The following is an 18,897-nucleotide window of genomic DNA, read 5'->3' as shown; positions in this document are numbered from 1 at the left end:
TGTCATAGTTGTGCCTAGGGGGGCATATGTGGGAGGGAATGCTGTCACCTGCAGGCAGGTGTTTGTCCCCCTGTGTGCTGAGGGTGTCAGATTCTTGTCCGGTTCTGGCATTTAGGTCGCCACAGACTAGTACATGTCCCTGGGCCTGGAAATGATTGATTTCCCCCTCCAGGATGGATAAGCTGTCTTCATTAAAGTATAGGGATTATAGTGGGGGGATATAGGTAGCACACAGGAGGACATTTTTTTCTGTTAAGATCATTTCCTTTTGAATTTCTAGCCAAATGTAAAATGTTCATGTTTTGATTAATTTAATGGAGTGAGTTAGGTCTGCTCTGTACCAAATTAGCATACCCCCTGAGTCCCTTCCCTGTTTCACACCTGGTAGTTTGGTGGATGGGACTACCAGCTCTCTGTAACCTAGAGGGAAACCAGTGGGTCCATCTCCTCTATAACAGGTTTCTTGCAGGATGACAATGTCTGTATTACCGATTTCTTTGGTGAAGTCCGGGTTCCTGCTCTTTAGGCCAAAGGCAGATGACCTCAGGCCTTGGATATTCCAGGATGATATAGTGAAGGCTTTTTGTTCCATAAAGTGTCCAATGTTGTTGGTCGTGGTTTGGCCTCAGGCCAGTAAGTGTGAGCAGAGCCTGCTGAGCATCTGGTACATGCCATTGGCTTGGGCAAGTGTAAGAGTGGGGGTTGGGCCTGTTTGCCCGCTCACTACCTGGGCTTATGTGTGACTTCCATGTTGAGGCCCTCTTTGCGGGAGTGGGGGGCATGGGGTGGGCAGGAGTGGCATAGGCCTGATCTGAGGGGGCCTAAATGGGGTGTGGGCATGGTTGACGTGGGGGTGTTGATTGGTTGGGGCTGGGGTGTGGATGTGTCTGGGGGTGCTGTGGTCTGGATGTAAGTCCTCTTGGCGTGGGTCCAGGGGGGTCCTGCAGGTCTTGGAGGGTGTCTCGCTGGTCTGGGTGGGATGTCTATTGATCTGTTGCTCCTGTGTGAAGTGTTGGGGATACGTTTGAGAGCGATGTCCTTTAGAGTCCGGGCAAAGGTGGACACTGCTGCCTTGTAGAGGTGGACCTGGTCATAGAGGCTGTTCAAGTCCAGGGTGGAGTGGTGGGCCAGGAAAACATTTGGTTTTGAGGCACAGTCACGGGAAATACTTGCGTTTACCCGCTGTATTGTGGCAGGGTGGAAGTCTTTTCGTGGTAGCAGGGTGGAGATAACCACTTGTGCGTTGGGGAAAGTAGAAGAAGCCTTTTCAATCACTCCCTTCAGTGCTGTGGCCACCCTTTCCTGCTGTGCTCTCAGGTCGTTGTGCCTGTGTGTATTATCATGTGGCTGGGTGAGCCTAGTTGGTCCTCAGATAGAAGGTCTAGGGCGCGCTGGACACCAGAGTTTAGACACACTGTGTTTGGGAAAAAGATTTTTTTCTTCTATATATTTCCCATTTGAGGCCATAAGGAGTACAATCTTCTCATAACAAAGGGGTAGTGTGCTAATATAGCACTGTGCCATGCCAGGGGATGGTTTGTGTGGAAGATAAGGTTGCTGATGTTCCCATTTTTGTAATAGTCAGCAAAAAGTGTCTCTTGATTTTCCATAAGGAGCTTCATTTTGTAATCTTTTCTTGCCTTATCATTCTTTACATACACAGGGTACTGTATTTTAATTACCTCTGAACAGCGGGAGGGAGCTTCTCAGGCCTCTCCATTTGGTTGGAGTAGACTGTTTGACTCTCCTGCCATTGTTGGTCTAATGGGCTTTGTTACCTCTCACTTGACATGCCACTGCTAGTTGAAGCTGTATCAAGCTTGGCAGAATTATGTTAGCATTCAGTCCTTATAAAGTAATTTTGTGTATTTTTCTTCTTGGCTTTTGGAAATAGAATATAGTTTCAAACTAAATATTACTCACTCAGTTCCAGGTTGGGTGGTGTTTTCAGGTTTCTGTTGTTTTCCAGAGAATTTGCTGTGTAGAATAATAATCCTTGGTAGTTGTGAGCCTTCCAGGTGATTCCGTAATTCCGTCCAAAATCAGGTTGTAGGTTTTAAGTTTTGATTTGAAGTGAGGGTTATGTTGTAGAGGGTAGCATCCTGTATGTGTTCCTGACAAAAAATCCAAGTTGACCTAACTCTAAATCTATTTTTTTAAAGAAAATGCTGATCTGATCGTGACCTCTGCTTTCTCTCTCTCTTTCTCTCACACCTCACATCTCTCTCTCTCCCCATATTTTTCTCTCTAAGTCTCTCTCCATCTCTCTCTCTTTCTCTCACACCTCACATCTCTCTCTCTCCCCATATTTTTCTCTCTAAGTCTCTCTCTCCATCTCTCTCTCTCCCCATCTCTTTCTCTCTGTCTCTCTCTCCCCATCTCTTTCTCTCTATGTCTCTCTCCATCTCTCTCTCTCCCCATCTCTTTCTCTCTGTCTCTCTCTCTCCCCATCTCTTTCTCTCTGTCTCTCTCTCCATCTCTCTCCCCATCTCTTTCTCTCTGTCTCTCTCTATCTCTCTGTCTCCCCATCTCTCTCTCTCCATCTCTCTCTCTCTCCCCATCTCTGTCTCTCTCTCATCTCTCTCTCTCTGTCTCTCTCTCCATCTCTCTCTCTCTCCCCATCTCTTTCTCTGTCTCTCTCTCCCCATCTGTTTCTCTCTATGTCTCTCTCTCCATCTCTCTCTCTCACCATCTCTTTCTCTCTGTCTCTCTCTCTCTCTCTCCCCATATCTTTCTCACTGTCTCTCTGTTTCTCTTCTCTCTCTCCTCATCTCTTTCTCTCTGTCTCTCTCTCTCCCCATCTCTTTCTCGGTATGTCTCTCTCTGTCTCTCTCTCTCGCCAGCTCTCTCTCTCTCCCCATCTTTTTCTCTCTCCCCATCTCTTTCTCTCTGTCTCTCTCTCCATCTCTCCCCATCTCTTTCTCTCTGTCTCTCTCCACCTCTCTCTCCATCTCTCCCCATCTCTTTCTCTCTGTCTCTCTCCACCTCTCTCTCTCCCATCTCTTTCTCTCTCCCTCCATCTCTCTCTCTCCCCATCTCTTTCTCTCTATGTCTCTCTCTCCCCATCTCTTTCTCTCTGTCTCTCTCTCTCTCCCCATCTCTTTCTCTCCCCATCTCTCTCTGTCTCTCTCTCTCTCTCTTCCCATCTCCTTCTCTCTGTCTCTCTCTCTCTCCCCATCTCTCTCTGTCTCTCTCTCTCCCCATCTCTTTCTCTCTATGTCTCTCTCTCCATCTCTCTCTGCCTCTTTCAGGGTGATGGTAATATCCGGTACTATGAGATCAGCTCAGAGAAGCCCTACATGCACTTCCTCACAGAGTACCGCTCACACACTCCTCAGAAAGGAATGGGTAAGCACACGCACATGCGCACGCACACACACACACACACACACAGACACACACACACACACACACACTGTGTGCACCTGCAACCAAACCAGATGTGCAAATGACCCAGTTGATTTGACTAGCCAAAAAGGTGATTCCAAGGCTTTCAGTCATGTGTTATGATGACAATGACTTACGACATGAATAATACTACCATCAGCAGGAACAACAGAAGCACTAGGGTTCATAGTGGTGGAACAGCAGCACTAGTTACATTTGACATTTGATTCATTTAGAGAATGCTCTTATCCTCTGTCTCTGGAGTTGACCAACTTACTCACCGTTGAAGGGCTTGAATAGGACGCAAAGTCAAGTTGCAGTCCCTTGTTGGCAAGACTTAGAATCAACAAACTCAGCGGACATGGACAGTATCAAACAATGAAACCGTGATTGAGATAGGAGTGTGTGTCTGATGCTGACTAGACAGGCCACGTTGCATGGGCGAGGGTTGCTAAATAAACGTACACATAGATGTTATTCAATCATTTCATCCAAACTGCTCGCGGCATCAACGGGCGTCTGCGTAGCCAGGCTCTACGTGGTTCTATTTGAGACGCTTGACGCACTACAAGTCCCGCCTCTCCCATCTACTCATTGCTTTTCATGAGCATACTAACCCACGTGGGGATTGAAAGATGAACGAGGAGGGGCTAATCAAAGAATACGAACTTGGTTTCCCCTTTTATTTGTGAATGAATTGTTGGAGTGGAGATGGGTCCACATTCTACAAAGATCCAGCTAAAAAGAGGGCCATATGCATTTCAGGTATAATAATAACCCAAATGTTTATCTCGCAGGACAAAATAGTTACCAAAAACAAGCTAGCTAAATGTCCATGAATGTTTCATGTGTGTTTCGACCTGTCCCCAAATCAATATTGGTTTTGGTATTTTAACCTTTGTGTCATGAACACATCTGGTGGGGTAGACAACAAGCACACACGTGGGGCTGGTTTGGTCAAGGTGTCAGAAACAGGCAGTGCTACTAACTTCCTGTGTGTGTGTCCCTCCACCCTCAGGTATCATGCCAAAGAGAGGCCTGGACGTGAGCTCCTGTGAGGTGTTCAGGTTCTACAAACTGGTGACGATCAAGGCCCTCATCGAACCCCTCTCCATGATCGTACCTCGCAGGGTAAGAACCCCTGACACACCAACACAGGCGACCAGAACATCTAGGATAACAATCTACTGGGCACTAGAACACAATGTAGTCACAATCTACTGAGCACTAGAACACAATGTAGTCACAATCTACTGAGCACTAGAACACAATGTAGTCACAATCTACTGAGCACTAGAACACAATGTAGTCACAATCTACTGAGCACTAGAACACAATGTAGTCACAATCCACTGAGCACTAGAGCACAATGTAGTCACAATCTACTGAGCACTAGAGCACAATGTAGTCACAATCTACTGAGCACTAGAACACAATGTAGTCACAATCTACTGAGCACTAGAGCACAATGTAGTCACAATCTACTGAGCACTAGAGCACAATGTAGTCACAATCTACTGAGCACTAGAGCACAATGTAGTCACAATCTACTGGGCACTAGAGCACAATGTAGTCACAATCTACTGAGCACTAGAACACAATGTAGTCACAATCTACTGAGCACTAGAACACAATGTAGTCACAATCCACTGGGCACTAGAGCACAATGTAGTCACAATCTACTGGGCACTAGAGCACAATGTAGTCACAATCTACTGAGCACTAGAACACAATGTAGTCACAATCTACTGAGCACTAGAGCACAATGTAGTCACAATCTACTGGGCACTAGAACACAATGTAGTCACAATCTATTGAGCACTAGAACACAATGTAGTCACAATCTACTGAGCACTAGAGCACAATGTAGTCACAATCTACTGAGCACTAGAGCACAATGTAATCACAATCTACTGAGCACTAGAACACAATGTAGTCACAATCTACTGAGCACTAGAGCACAATGTAGTCACAATCTACTGAGCACTAGAACACAATGTAGTCACAATCTACTGAGCACTAGAACACAATGTAGTCACAATCTACTGATCCAAATGCTTTATTGCAATGTAGTGAAAACATGACAAACTCGGCATCAACTGTGTGCATTTTCATCCCCTGTAGTCGGAGTCGTACCAGGATGACATCTACCCCATGACGGCATCGAGCGCGGCCGCCATGTCGGCCGAGGAGTGGCTTAGCGGCATTGACAAAGGTCAGAGGTCACCACCACAGAGAGAGGGTGGTCGTGGGGATAGGCAGGGTTATCGTATGCTGTTTCTCCATAGTTTAATAACATGAATTATGCAATGGGGAAACTGCAATAGAAAAGCACAAGTAGCTGGCTACACTGAGGAAACGAAGAACTGTATTCAAAAGGGATTTGTACATTATCAGTAATATATGTATATTCAAGGGATATTTATACATCATGTATCAAAAAGTGTATTGTGTATTTCAATATGATCAGAATACGGATTATCAGTGTAAGGGGTCAGCCATCAGACATGCAGGCTCTTTCATTTACAGCAAGGTCACATTGCTGTCTCTCAATCCAAGGTCCTAATAGGGCCTAATGCTGATTATTAGTTCTCTGTTTGAGATAACATGGATTCCATTTGCTGCCCCCTACAGTGAAAAGGTCAAAGGAGGATCAAGATGTCCCTTTAGCTGACCATGAAATCTGTTTACCTACAGTAGATGCAGACCTGGGTTCAAATATTATTTAAAATCTTTCAAAAATATGGAGCATTTTGCTTTAGCCTGCCTGGAGTACCAGATGGGCGGGGTTTGCAGTTTTGATACTATTCTATTGGTTCCATTGCCCGTGGCAAACTCAATTTAGCCCAGTTGAAGTATTTCAAATAGTGTTTGAACCCATGTCTGCCTAAAAGCCTCAGCTGCATCCTATTTGCTCCTCTACGAGATGTGATATTCTCATTTGTCATGTGAATGGCCAGAAAGTTGCCAATTATGCACCATTCATACAATATATACTACCCTGCAATGTCCTGTGCAAAGAAGACCCTGTAGAGTTTATATTCCATCGTCCACTATCATGTCTTTGAACCTTGATTTGGTTATAAATTGTGTTCGTAATTCAAATGTTCTGATGTAAAAGAATATATATATGTGTTGACCTTCAAAGAAATCTCGACAATGATAGCATTGTGTTGTGTTATCATCAACCAACCATATGTGAGACATTAAGAAGGTAATCATTACATTAACATCATGTTTGCTCTCTCACCTTCCACCTCCACTAGGCCCGGTGCTTCAGTCTCTGAAGCCTGGGAGTCGAGTACCGGACTCCTACCCGGAGCTGAGCTCCGGCCTGGGCAGTAAGGGGCTGGGCAACTCCCTGGGCACTCGGAGGTCCCAGAGCCGACCAGGCCAACTGCAGCTGGCGTACATCCAGGACCAGCTTGGCAACAAGGAGTGCAGGAGTAAGACGTCTGTCAGCAACGGACAGGACCCCACGCTCTGCTCGCCTCCCAAAACAGAGAACGAGGTATGGGGCGGTTTCGATGTGAGTTACCCAGCTTGGCTGTATACCATTCTACCGTGGGCTGGGGAAGGTTTAGTCTATGGAGGCTGAACTGACTGTATCCTATCCCATCATGGGTAGGAGTTTTGTAGGTGACTATATAGGGTCAGAAAATATGCTGGCCCTAGTCTTGCACTCACCAACATTCTTTCTCAATGTGTGTTCCGTGTGTGTGTTGGGTGTGCAGCTGCGTCTGAAGTTCCACAAGCAGCAGGAGGAGATCCGGCGTCTGCGGGAGATGCTCAACCAGAGGGACGTACGCATCAAGCAGCTGGAGCTGGAGATCAACAACGTGAGGAATTCCCAGGACTCGCACTGAGAAGAGGCTCCTCTTGCCCCCTCCGTCGTACCAAGCCATCCTCACCTCTCCCTGGATTACTCTCTGACCACCCCCTCCCCCGCTCTCTCACCCTGGGGGTCTCACTGTAATTAACACCCCTCTAACCCCTCGACCCCCACCTTCCTTACCCTAAAGACAAGGGCCCTTCCCAGGGGCCTCGCTGTCTCATCGCAGAACACTATCTGTCTCTGTGGATGGGTCAAAGCCTCACCAGGGCTTCTCATGTCCCCCATATATGTACATACACCAATAGACTCTCAGTCACTCCTCAATATGTATCATATTTTAATGCTACTGCATCAACATACATGTAAGCCGCTTGTCCCTCTCCCTGCTCCTCTCCCCAAAGTCACTTTTCCTTTTTCCTTTTGTACACTTCAGAGCTATGCAAGTTTCATGTATTTTAGTTTTGTTTTTGTGGTAAAAAAACAACATGTTTATGCCCTTTTTATTTGAAAACGAATGAAAATAAGATGTATGTGCCTGTCTTTAAAAGATGCTGTGGTTGTCTGCTGGTTATATTTGAATGTTGTCCGGATGGGAGCAGATGTCACACATGATTGTAAGATACACTGAATTGATTTCCTATGCTTTGTGATTTTGCATATTTAAACAACTGTACACGGATGGATGCTGGTGGAGATGTCTGCGGTGGTGTCTACATCTAGAATGACAGAGTATATGTGTGGGTGAGAGAGAGAGGGGGAAAGAGACATGCTGTAATTTTGTATATATTGAGTCAATTTGGGTCTTTTGCATTTAAAGGTAGACTCAGCGATATGACGTAGATGCAGAAAGTAAACATAGTGGGTCAATTTCCACAACAACTAAGGGCGTTGAAGCGCGAGGCGAAACTTCACCGCTTTATTTTGTCCCGCTACCGCTGTGTGAACAGCGTGAAGCGTACCCGTGCACATGCGCAGATACAGTGTGTGACTGTGAGAACGAAGTCTTGCATCTCACTCGTCACAATATCTGCGGTGCTGCTCGTGGCAACGTCATTTCACTGAGTCCAACTTTAATGAAGCTGCGTTTTGTTTTAATGACTGGTAAACTGGTGAAAGATCAATCAACTGAAAGAACCATCGTTTCCCAGCAGCTTTTAAATACACCATTTATTTTTCCCGAAAGCAGCACAGGGAATCTCACTTGTCGTTTTTAAAATTGCATTTATTTATTCTGTTTTTTTTAATTTGTTGACAAAAAAAAGGTAGTATGGAATGATGACCAATTACAGAGGCATGTTTTCACACCAGTGGTCACAGCCATGCTTCAGGCACACCATTGAGTATGTCTAACACTATCAGATAACACATACACCACATCATGTAGGGAGTGGGTTGGTAGGGCACACAAAGTTTTACTGTTTGGTGCTGGTCCATCCGTTTTCATTGGTCCGAAGCCACTGTGTAAAAGTAGGAATGATTGTTTTAAAAAAGGGATTGAATGAACCTCAAAAAGCCATTGTGTAATATATGACTTAACAGGGAACTTGATAACTGTGTTGTTAATTTGTAAGTGCTGACCCAAGTGATTGGGTTGTCTCTTGAAAACAACAGAGGAAACTGTAAAAGGGAATATATGTGTTTGGAGCAGGCTCATTTGTTCAGGATAACACTAAGCCTTTGTTTTTGATATGATGTCCATTGCGTTTGTGATGCACTACAGAGGAGGCTGGTTGGAGGATCTGTAGGAGGACATGCTCATTTTAATGGCTGGAATGGAATGAATGTAACAGAGTCAAACATGTGTTTGATATCATTCCATTTATTCCATTCCAGCCATCACAATGAGCCCATCCTCCTATAGCTCCTCCCGCCAGCCTCCTCTGCAAGTACTTACTTGGTGGTTCATAATATTTTGAAATGGAAATACTATGGCAAGAAATGGGATTGGAACTGCTCTGTAATTGTGCATCATAATATGTTAGTTAGACAATCAGAGACCCACTGCCCCTGTCCAAAGAAAAGCAAGAGGCCAACGTTTGACTGTATATCGAATATCGACATTTTACACAAGCACGGCACACATACGCCAAAATATAATTGTGAGCTATTCAACACTTGTGAGGAGGCATCTAGAGAAGACATCCCCTATTCCCATAGAGAACCGTGGTCAAAGAGCAGCATGAGGGCAAGCCAACCATTGTCACCGCTAGTATAGATTTATTAATAAAACATTAACATGTAACTGCATATGCTTGGATAATATTGCACTAAGTGGGCCAGGGCACCTGCAATGTGTTTGGTTTTAGCCTTATTTGTCAGCTCATAAATGCTATTGTATGTAGGCCAATGTAGCTCAGTCAGAGTATTGCCATTTGAAGGGTAATATTTCTAAATGGTACTTGACTGAATGGAGTCACTACTTAGCTAATGGCACCTTAGGGAAGACAGTCTCAGAAACAATCCGAAAAGCGACTGTTATTGTAATCCAGATGGTCATTGTGGAGTGCATGTAGTCTATCTTGTCTAGCTAGCTTGGCATGTGTACTTTAGCAATAAGTCTCTCGGTCTTTTGTAGACCTTTTGCATTTACTGCCAACTACAATGGCTAGATATCTGGCAATCACATCCCTGTACTACTACTTTGGTGCTTGGGCCTCTTTAAGTATTGTAGACTTCACCGACTACTGTATCCAATTTTTCTTCAGAAAAGATACGGTCAAGACCAAATCACAAAGTCCATTCCAGGGACTTGATGGCATTTTAAATCCCCAAACTGTGTGTGTGTCCCATTTACATTTTTACAGAAGCAATATTTTAGCAGTAGAAATAGCAGTAGTTTGAGGGAAATACACTACGATCACTAGCATTATCTTGCTCATTGGAAACAAGGACATCTGTATAAATAATTTGAAAATGGAGGGTTTCTGCTGGGCAATATCATGACTGAGCCTTACTGTGCCTAAGAATCAAGCTGCAATTTTAGTTTTCTTTTGTATAGGTATTATGATGTCTTTCAGAACGAATATTATTATTAGTGTTCACACAACTCAATTTAAAACAATTTATGAAATGATTCTAATTTTGTTCCTGTTATGTTTAATATTGTTTTTATATATATCAAGAACTACATCAGGTGTAGAGAATAAAAAAATAGGTGAAAACATTACTTTGGATAATTTACGTCTTTTTTCCAAGTCTTTTGATACACATTTGAAGTCCCGCCCAGTTGACTACTTCAAAATTGTGAAAGTCCTCAATGGCACTTCCCATGCTAAAACAGGCTTGTGTACACTAGTCCTCCATCTATCTCTATGGTTCAGGTGCATTATGACAAAGAGGAAGAGGGAGATCCAACTACCGGAAAATCTGACTCCCTCCAGCAGGTGGCATTTTTTGTTGTTGTTTAGCACACCAAGGAGTTTTTGTATGGAGGTCAATGAGAAAGTGTCACATTTTGTCAATAAAACAATGAATGGCTTATTTGCTATGTTTGTTTTAAAATACGTTTTCGTAATGCTTAGATGGTTGCAAGTGTACTGATATAAGTAAGACGCGTGACATCCCGGCTACTTTATATCGGTGTTGTCTCGAGATGGCTATGCACATTCATGGCATGAGGCTAGTAGCATAGCATCTTTCTCCATTGAATACAGGTGGTTGACGTCAACATAATGAGATGTATCTACCAATCCAAAGAAAGGATAGGCGGGAGCTAGACACCCCACCGGGAGCTAGACACCCCAGCTTTGTGGACGAAGACTCCCATTGTTAGGGCGGACAGACAACTATCTTGTCCATACTCTTTAAAAAAAATGGTACCCCTTTTTCTCCCCAATTGGTAGTTACAGTCAGAGGCGAAGGCCGAGAGCCGTGCCTTTCTTCCGAAACGCTTCTTGATGCAATGCCCACTTAACCCGAAAGCCAGCCAGTGTCGGACGAAACACTGTACACCTGGTGACCCGTGTCAGCGTGCTCTGCACCTGGACCACCACAGGAGTCGCTAGTGCACGATGGGACAAGGACATCCCTCCCGGCCAAACCCTCCCCTAACCCGGACGACGCTGGGCCAATTGTGTGCCGCCCCATGGGTCTCCTGGTCGCGGCCGGCTGGGACAGAGCCTGGACTCAAACCCAGAATCTCTAGTAGCACAGCTAGCGATGCAGTGTCTTAGACCACTGCGCCACTCGGGAAGCACCCTGTATATCCATAATCTTTTATGAGGAAGGGGAGGGCCTTGCATTCAGGAAGTTGTGGGGACAAACTATAGAGATTAATAGGGGACACATTATTTGATTTGATTTATTAGGATCCCCATTAGCTAACGCCAATGGCGACATCTAGTCTTACTGGGGTCCGGCACATAACGAAAAAGACATTACAGACAAGATACTTGACAATTTACATACATTAACATGCAGTGTGTGTGTGTGTGTGTGTACATACATGTTAGTACATACACATAACGAGTAGGTTACATGGGGGAGAGGTGTTGTGCCATGAGGTGTTGCTTTTGTTTTTTTAAACCAGGTTTTCTGTTCACTTACTCTATACAAGATGGAAGGGAGTTCCATGCACTCAAGGCTGTGTATAATACTGTACATTTCCTTGAATTTGTTCTGGACCTGGGGACTGTGAAAAGACCCCTGGTGGCATGTCTGGTGGGGTAAGTGTGTGTAAGTTGACTATGCAAATTGGAATTTACAACACATTAATGTTTCTTATAAAAACAAGAAGTGAAGCAGTAAGTATTTCCTTAACTCTTAACCAAGAGAGACTGGCATGCATAGTATTAATATTAGCCCTCTGATTACAATGAAGAGCAAGACGTGCTGCTCTGTTCTGGGCCAGCTGCAGCTTAACTAGGAATTTATTTGCAGCACTTGACCATATGACTGGAAAATAATCAAGATAAGACTAAACGAGAGCCTGCAGGACTTGCTTTGTGAAATGTGTTGTCAAAAAAGCAGAGCATCTCTTTATTACGGACAGACCTCTCCCCATCTTTACAACCATTGAATCTATATGTTTTGACCATGACAGTTTACAATCTAAGGTAACATCCAAGTAATTTAGTCTCAACTTGTTCAACAGCCATTCATTCCCAGATTCAGCTGAGGTCTAGAATGTAGGGAATGATTTGTACCAAATATAATGCTCTTAGTTTTAGAGATGTTCAGGACTAGTTTATTACTGGCCACCCATTCCAAAACAGACTGCAACTCTTTGAAAAGGGTTGCAGTGACTTCATTAGCTGTGGTTGCTGATGAGCATAGGGTTGAATCATCAGCATACATGGACACATATGCTTTGTTTAATGCCAGTAGCAGGTCATTGGTAAAAATAGAAAGAGTAGAGGGTCTAGAGAGCTGTCCTGCAGTACACCACACTTTACATGTTTGACATTAGAGATGTTTCCATTAAAGAAAACCCTCTGAGTTATATTAGATAGCTCTGAATCCACGATATGGCAGAGGTTGAAAAGCCATAACACATACAGTGCCAAGTTTGGACACACCTACTCATTCCAGGGTTTTTCTTTATTTTCTTCATTGTGGAACATTAGTGAAGACATCAAAACTATGAAATAACATAAATGTAATAATATAGTAACCAAAAAGGTGTTAAAACCTCTCTAGGGTATGTGGGACGCTAGCGTACCATCTGGCCAACATCCAGTGAGATTGCAGAGCGCAAAATTCAAATACAGAAATACTCATTATGAAACATATTTTACATAGGTTTAAAGATGAACTTCTTGTGAATCCAACCATGGTGTCAGATTTTTTTTAATGCTTTATGGCGAAAGCATACCTTATGATTATTTGAGAACATAGCCCAGTTGACAAATTATTACAAACAGTAACCAGCCAAGCAGAAGTGTTACAAAACTCAGAAATAGAGATAAAATGAATCCCTTACCTTTGATGATCTTCATATGGTTGCACTCAGAAGACATTCATTTACTCAACAAATGTTCCTTTTGTTCTATAAAGTCTCTTTATATCCAAAAACCTCAGTTTTGTTTGCGCGTTTTCTTCAATAATCCACAGGCTCAAACGCCGTCAAAACAGGCAGACAAAAAAAATCCAAATTGTATCCATAAAGTTCATAGAAACATGTCAAACGATGTTCATATTCAATCCTCAGGTTGTTTTTAGCCTAAATGATCTATAATATTTAAACCGGACAATAACGTTGTCAATTTAAAAGGTAAACAAGAAATGCACTCTCTCGGGATTGCGCATGAAAAAGCTCTGTGACACGTCAGGGTCCACTCATTCAAACTGGTCTTACTCCCTCATTTATAAGAATACAATATATAAGAATACTGAAACCATTTCTAAAGACTGTTGACATCTAGTGGAAGGCATAGGAACTGCAAATTGAATCCTAAGTCAATGGGTACTGTAATGGCATTGAATAGAAAACTACAAAATCCACCCCAAAAATACTTCCTGAATGGATTTGTCTCAGGTTTTCCCCTACCAAATCAGTTCTGTTATACTCACAGACACTATTTTAACAGTTTTGGAAACTTTAGAGTGGTTTCTATCCAAATCTACCAGTTATATGCATATCATATCTTCTGGGCCCGAGTAGCAGGCCATTTAATTTGGGCATGCTTTTCACCCAAAATTGCAAATGCTGCCCCCTACCCTAGAGAAGTTAAACAAATCAAAATATTTTGGGGTGGTTACAAAATGATTCCATATGTGTTATTTCATAGTTTTGATGTCTTCATTATTAGGTTGCAAGTTCAAATCCCCGAGCTGAGAAGGTACAAATCTGTCATTCTGCCCCTGAACAGGCAGTTAACCCACTGTTCCTAGGCCGTCATTGAAAATAAGAATTTGTTCTTAACTGACTTGCCTAGTTAAATAAAGGATTAAAAATAATAATAATAATAAAAATAAAATAAAAATCTAGAAGTTAGAAAATAGTAAAAATCAAGAAAAACCCTTGAATGAGTAGGTGTGTCCAAACTTTTGACTGGTAATGTACGTTTTCAAAATACAGGTTATGGTCAATGATATCAAAGGCTGTACTGAAATCTAACAGTACAGCGCCCACAATCTTCTTGTGATCACTTTCTTTCAACCAATCATGAGTACATGTTGAATGCCCTTCTCTATAAGCATGCTGAAAGTCTGTTGTTAATTTGTTTACAGAGAAATAGCATTGTATTTGGCATTTGGTGTAACACAATATTTTCCAACAGTTTGCTAAGAGCTTGCAGCTAGCTGATTGGTCTGCTGTTAGAACCAGTAAAGGCCGCTTTACCACTCTTGGGTAGCGGAATGACTTTGGCTTCCCTCCAGGCCTGAGGACAAAGACTTTCCTCTAGGCTCAGATTAAAGATATGACAGATAGGAGTGGCTATAGAGTCAGCTACCATCCTCAGTAGCTTCCTGTCTAAGTTGTCAATGCCAGAAGGTTTGCCATTATTGATCGATAACAATAATATTTCCACCTCTCCCACACTAACTTTACAAAATTCTAACTTGCAATGCTTTTCTTTCATTTTTTAAATTTTTATGCATTAATACAATGGCTCACGATTCTTTGTCAGCATTTCCTGCTTACGTTTGCCCACTTTGCCAATAAAGTAATCATTAAAATAATTGGCAACATAATCATTTCTGCCCATAATTTCATTTAAAGTATTCCAAAGTTTTTTTTCCATCATTCTTTATATCATTAATTTTGGATTCATAATACAGTTTCTTCTTCTTTTGTTGAGTTGAGTCACATCATTTCTCCATTTTCAGTAAGTCAGCTAGTCAGATGTGCAGCCAGACTTATTAGCCACTCCTTTTGCACCATCTCTTTCAACCATACAGTTGTTTAATTCCTATGGAGCCTTAACAAGTTCTAACAGTCAGTTTCTTAACAGGTGCATGTTTATTAATAATTGGAAGAAGCAATTTCATAAATGCATCAAGTGCAGCGTCTGGATGCTCTTTATTAATCACACCAGACCAACAAATATTTTGAACATCATCCGCATAAGAGTCACAGCAAAATCTGTGTACACTATTTTAAGCCCATCTTTTGGAACTTTGGCTTTCCTGGATACAGCTACTATATTGTGATCACTGCATCCAATGGGTACGGATACAGCTTTACAACAAAGTTCTACAGTGTTAGTACAAATGTGATCAATACATGTGGATGATCTTGTTCCTGTAGTGTTTGTAAACACCCTGGTAGGTTGATTAATAACCTGAACCAGATTACAGGCACTGGTTAAAATGAGAAACTTCCTCTTGAGCAGACAGCTTGATGAAACCAGTCAATATTCAGGTCCTTGAGAAAGTAGACCTGTTTACATCACATACTGTACACTATCAAGCATTTCACACATATTATTTAGATACTGGCTGTTAGCACTTGGTGGCCTATAGCAACACCCCAAAAGAAAAGGCTTTAGATGTGCCATGTGAACCTGCAACCACAACACTTCAATAACACTTGACATAAGATCTTCTCTTAGCATTACAGGGATATGGATCTGAATATATATAGCAACACCTCCCCCATAAGCATTCCTGTCTCTTCTATAGATGTTATATCCTTGCATTGCTACTGTTGTATCATCAAATTGATTATCTAAGAAATGGCTAATATGAATGTTATCTGATGTTATTGATTTCATTAACCTTATTTCTAAGGCTATATATATTAGTACGGGATATTTTCAGCCCTTTCCTGGGTAGTGTTACATTTGGATATGTTACACCCATTTTCCTAACCAGGGAGAAGTCTGGTTGATAGTGGTCTGGGGTCTAACTAAAATGAAATAACCCCAGGTGTATTCTCAACCCCCGGTGTGTTCTCATGCTGCCTAGGCAGCAGCTAATGGGGATCCATAATAAATACAAATACAAATTCCCTATTCAAATAACCTTAGTTTAACCTGACCCGTTATCAGACACACGGAAAGAAAATGCACACAGCAAAATTTCTCATTTCAGAAATGATATTAAGTATGGAAAAGCAACGCCTCTCTCAGCAAATAGACATATTCATAAATCGTATAAGATATTCAATTACGGGTAAACATAAAGCAGTCAGTATGGCACCATGTCAACCAATAGATTAAAACTATATCACTGTCATTCACCATACATGCAAAAACATACACATTCAATAACAGTCAAAACGGTTGCAACCTTTAAAAAACGGGTACCCCTTAACTATCAGAGCTCTGTAATGTAATAACTTTTACTACGTTGCAGGCCTGTGCTTCGTGTTTGTGTGTGTGGCTTCTGGAGCGGGAGTCCCAATGCAGGCGAGAGCGGTCCGTATTCAGTGCAGTGGTGAGAAACAGAGGGATCGCTTTTCTAATTAGCCAGATGATGTTTCTTCACGAGACTCAGAGGAAACCCTAGTATTTCCTGGAATCTAGTGTCGCTATCTGAGCTCATCCTAAACTACTTTAACACACGGTACTCACTATACAAATGTCTCTGCCCCACGATAGTAGGGGAAGTGTTCCCTTCATTTCCCTTACTATCCCTCTAATTGGCTAAGGCAGCAACAGGGATTACCTCTGGGTTACAGATATGACCCGTTTCAACATGGACATTGCCATTGATGGTGTCCACCATTTTAAAGTAGCCTACTGGCTAGGGTTTCCTATAAGTTGGGAGCAATCAGCCAATGCAGAATAAGAAAATGTACTACTTTAAAATGGAGATGTCACAGACACCCTCTCCTCTTTTCCCTATTTCGGCATTTCTTCATATCAAATGAATGCAGAGAACAGTTTGAAGTGTGAATGGGCATCTGACCCTGTGGAAAGGCTGGTCCCCCTGGAGCACAAGGTTGTAGATTCATATAAACTCATCAAAAAAAGAAATGTCCTCTCACTGTCAACTGCATTTTTTTTCAGCAAATTTAACATGTGTAAATATTTGTATGAATACAATAAGATTCAACAACTGAGATATAAGTTGAACAAGTTCCACAGACATGTGACTAACAGAAATTGAATAATGTGTCCCTGAACAAAGGGGGGGGGTCAAAATCAAAAGTAACAGTCAGTATCTGGTGTGGCCACCAGCTGCATTAAGTACTGCAGTGCATCTCCTCCTCATGGACTGCACCAGATTTGCCAGTTCTTGCTGTGAGATGTTACCCCACTCTTCCACCAAGGCACCTGTAAGTTCCCGGACATTTCTGGGGGGAATGGCCCTAGCCCTCACCCTCCGATCCAACAGGTCCCAGGCATGCTCAATGGGATTGAGATCCGGGCTCTTCGCTGGCCATGGCAGAACACTGACATACCTGTCTCGCAGGAAATCACACACAGAACGAGCAGTATGGCTGGTGGCATTGTCATGCTGGAGGGTCATGTCAGGATGAGCCTGCAGGAAGGGTACCACATGAGGGAGGAGGATGTCTTCCCTGTAACGCATAGCGTTGAGAAGATTGCCTGCAATGACAACAAGCTCAGTCCGATGATGCTGTGACACACCACCCCAGACCATGACAGACCCTCCACCTCCAAATTGACCCCGCTCCAGAGTACAGGCCTCGGTGTAACGCTCATTCCTTCGACGATAAACGAGAATCCGACCATCACCCCTAGTGAGACAAAACCGCAACTCGTCAGTGAAGAGCACTTTTTGCCAGTCCTATCTGGTCCAACGAAGGTGGGTTTGTGCCCATAGGCAACGTTGTTGCCAGTGATGTCTGGTGAGGATCTGCCTTACAACAAGGCCTACAAGCACTCAGTCCAGCCTCTCTCAGCCTATTGCGGACAGTCTGAGCACCGATGGAGGGATTGTGCGTTCCTGGTGTAACTCAGGCAGTTGTTGTTGCCATCCTGTACATGTCCCGCAGGTGTGATGTTCGGATGTACCAATCCTGTGCAGGTGTTGTTACACGTGGCCTGCCACTGCGAGGACGATCAGCTGTCAAATCCTGTCCCCCTGTCTTAGGCATCTCACAGTACGGACATTGCAATTTATTGCCCTGGCCACATCTGCAGACCTCATGCCTAAGGCACGTTCACGCAGATGAGCAGGGACCCTGGGCATCTTTCTTTTGGTGTTTTTCAGAGTCAGTAGAAAGTTCTCTTTAGTGTCCTAAGTTTTCATAACTGTGACCTTAATTGCCTACCGACTGTAAGCTGTTAGTGTCTTAACGTCCGTTCCACAGGTGCATGTTCATTAATTGTCTATGGTTCATTGAACAAGCATGGGAAACAGTGTTTAAACCCTTTACAATGAAGATCTGTGAAGTTATTTGGATTTTTACAAGTTATCTTTGAAAGACAGGGTCATGAAAATGGGACGTTTATTTTTTTGCTGAGTTTACAAGCAGGCCAATGTGGTGGCATTCACGCTAAAAAATGGTTATGAATACCTGTGGTCTCCTCTCCTGAGTACAGCAGAGGTTACGGTGGAAAATCCCTGAAAAAAGTAGACACTTCGTTCTTAAAAATAGTGCTTTTTTCATATTAAAACTAAGTGTCAACTTTTTTCCGGGGACTTATCCCCATATCCACTGCTGGTTAGTGTTCAGGCACCACAGGGGGGAACTCGATCATTTATGGCACCCTTCCGGCCAACATCACCACTTTCTGGCCATCTTATGTTAGGCAGCCACTCCCAGTGGCCTTGATGCGCTCTGTGGCAGTCCTCAGTGTTAAGGCAACCCTGCTCCA

The 18,897-nt window shown here is 43.1% G+C and overlaps 1 protein-coding gene across 5 annotated transcripts in view; it reads left to right on the top strand.

Annotated features, from left to right (window-relative positions):
* coro2aa (coronin 2Aa) overlaps nucleotides 1–10,388 on the top strand; it is a 56,430-nt gene extending 46,042 nt beyond the window's left edge. For 2 of the 5 annotated variants that reach the window (XM_065003851.1, XM_065003852.1), the window contains exons 8-12: nucleotides 2,844–3,348; nucleotides 4,406–4,518; nucleotides 5,512–5,602; nucleotides 6,654–6,916; nucleotides 7,122–10,388. In XM_065003851.1, the coding sequence (XP_064859923.1) occupies nucleotides 2,844–3,348; nucleotides 4,406–4,518; nucleotides 5,512–5,602; nucleotides 6,654–6,916; nucleotides 7,122–7,253 (1,104 nt within the window). In that variant the 3' untranslated portion in view covers nucleotides 7,254–10,388. The remainder of the gene's footprint in view (nucleotides 1–2,843; nucleotides 3,349–4,405; nucleotides 4,519–5,511; nucleotides 5,603–6,653; nucleotides 6,917–7,121) is intronic. The other 3 variants (XM_065003853.1, XM_065003854.1, XM_065003855.1) reach the window with 3 other exon arrangements.
* Nucleotides 10,389–18,897: the final 8,509 nt, after the last annotated feature.

This window comes from Oncorhynchus nerka, linkage group LG18 (genome assembly GCF_034236695.1).
Source record: "Oncorhynchus nerka isolate Pitt River linkage group LG18, Oner_Uvic_2.0, whole genome shotgun sequence".
NCBI lineage: Eukaryota > Metazoa > Chordata > Actinopteri > Salmoniformes > Salmonidae > Oncorhynchus > Oncorhynchus nerka.
The sequence above is the reverse complement of the archived record's forward strand: the minus strand, read 5'-3'. Positions and strand labels throughout refer to the sequence as shown.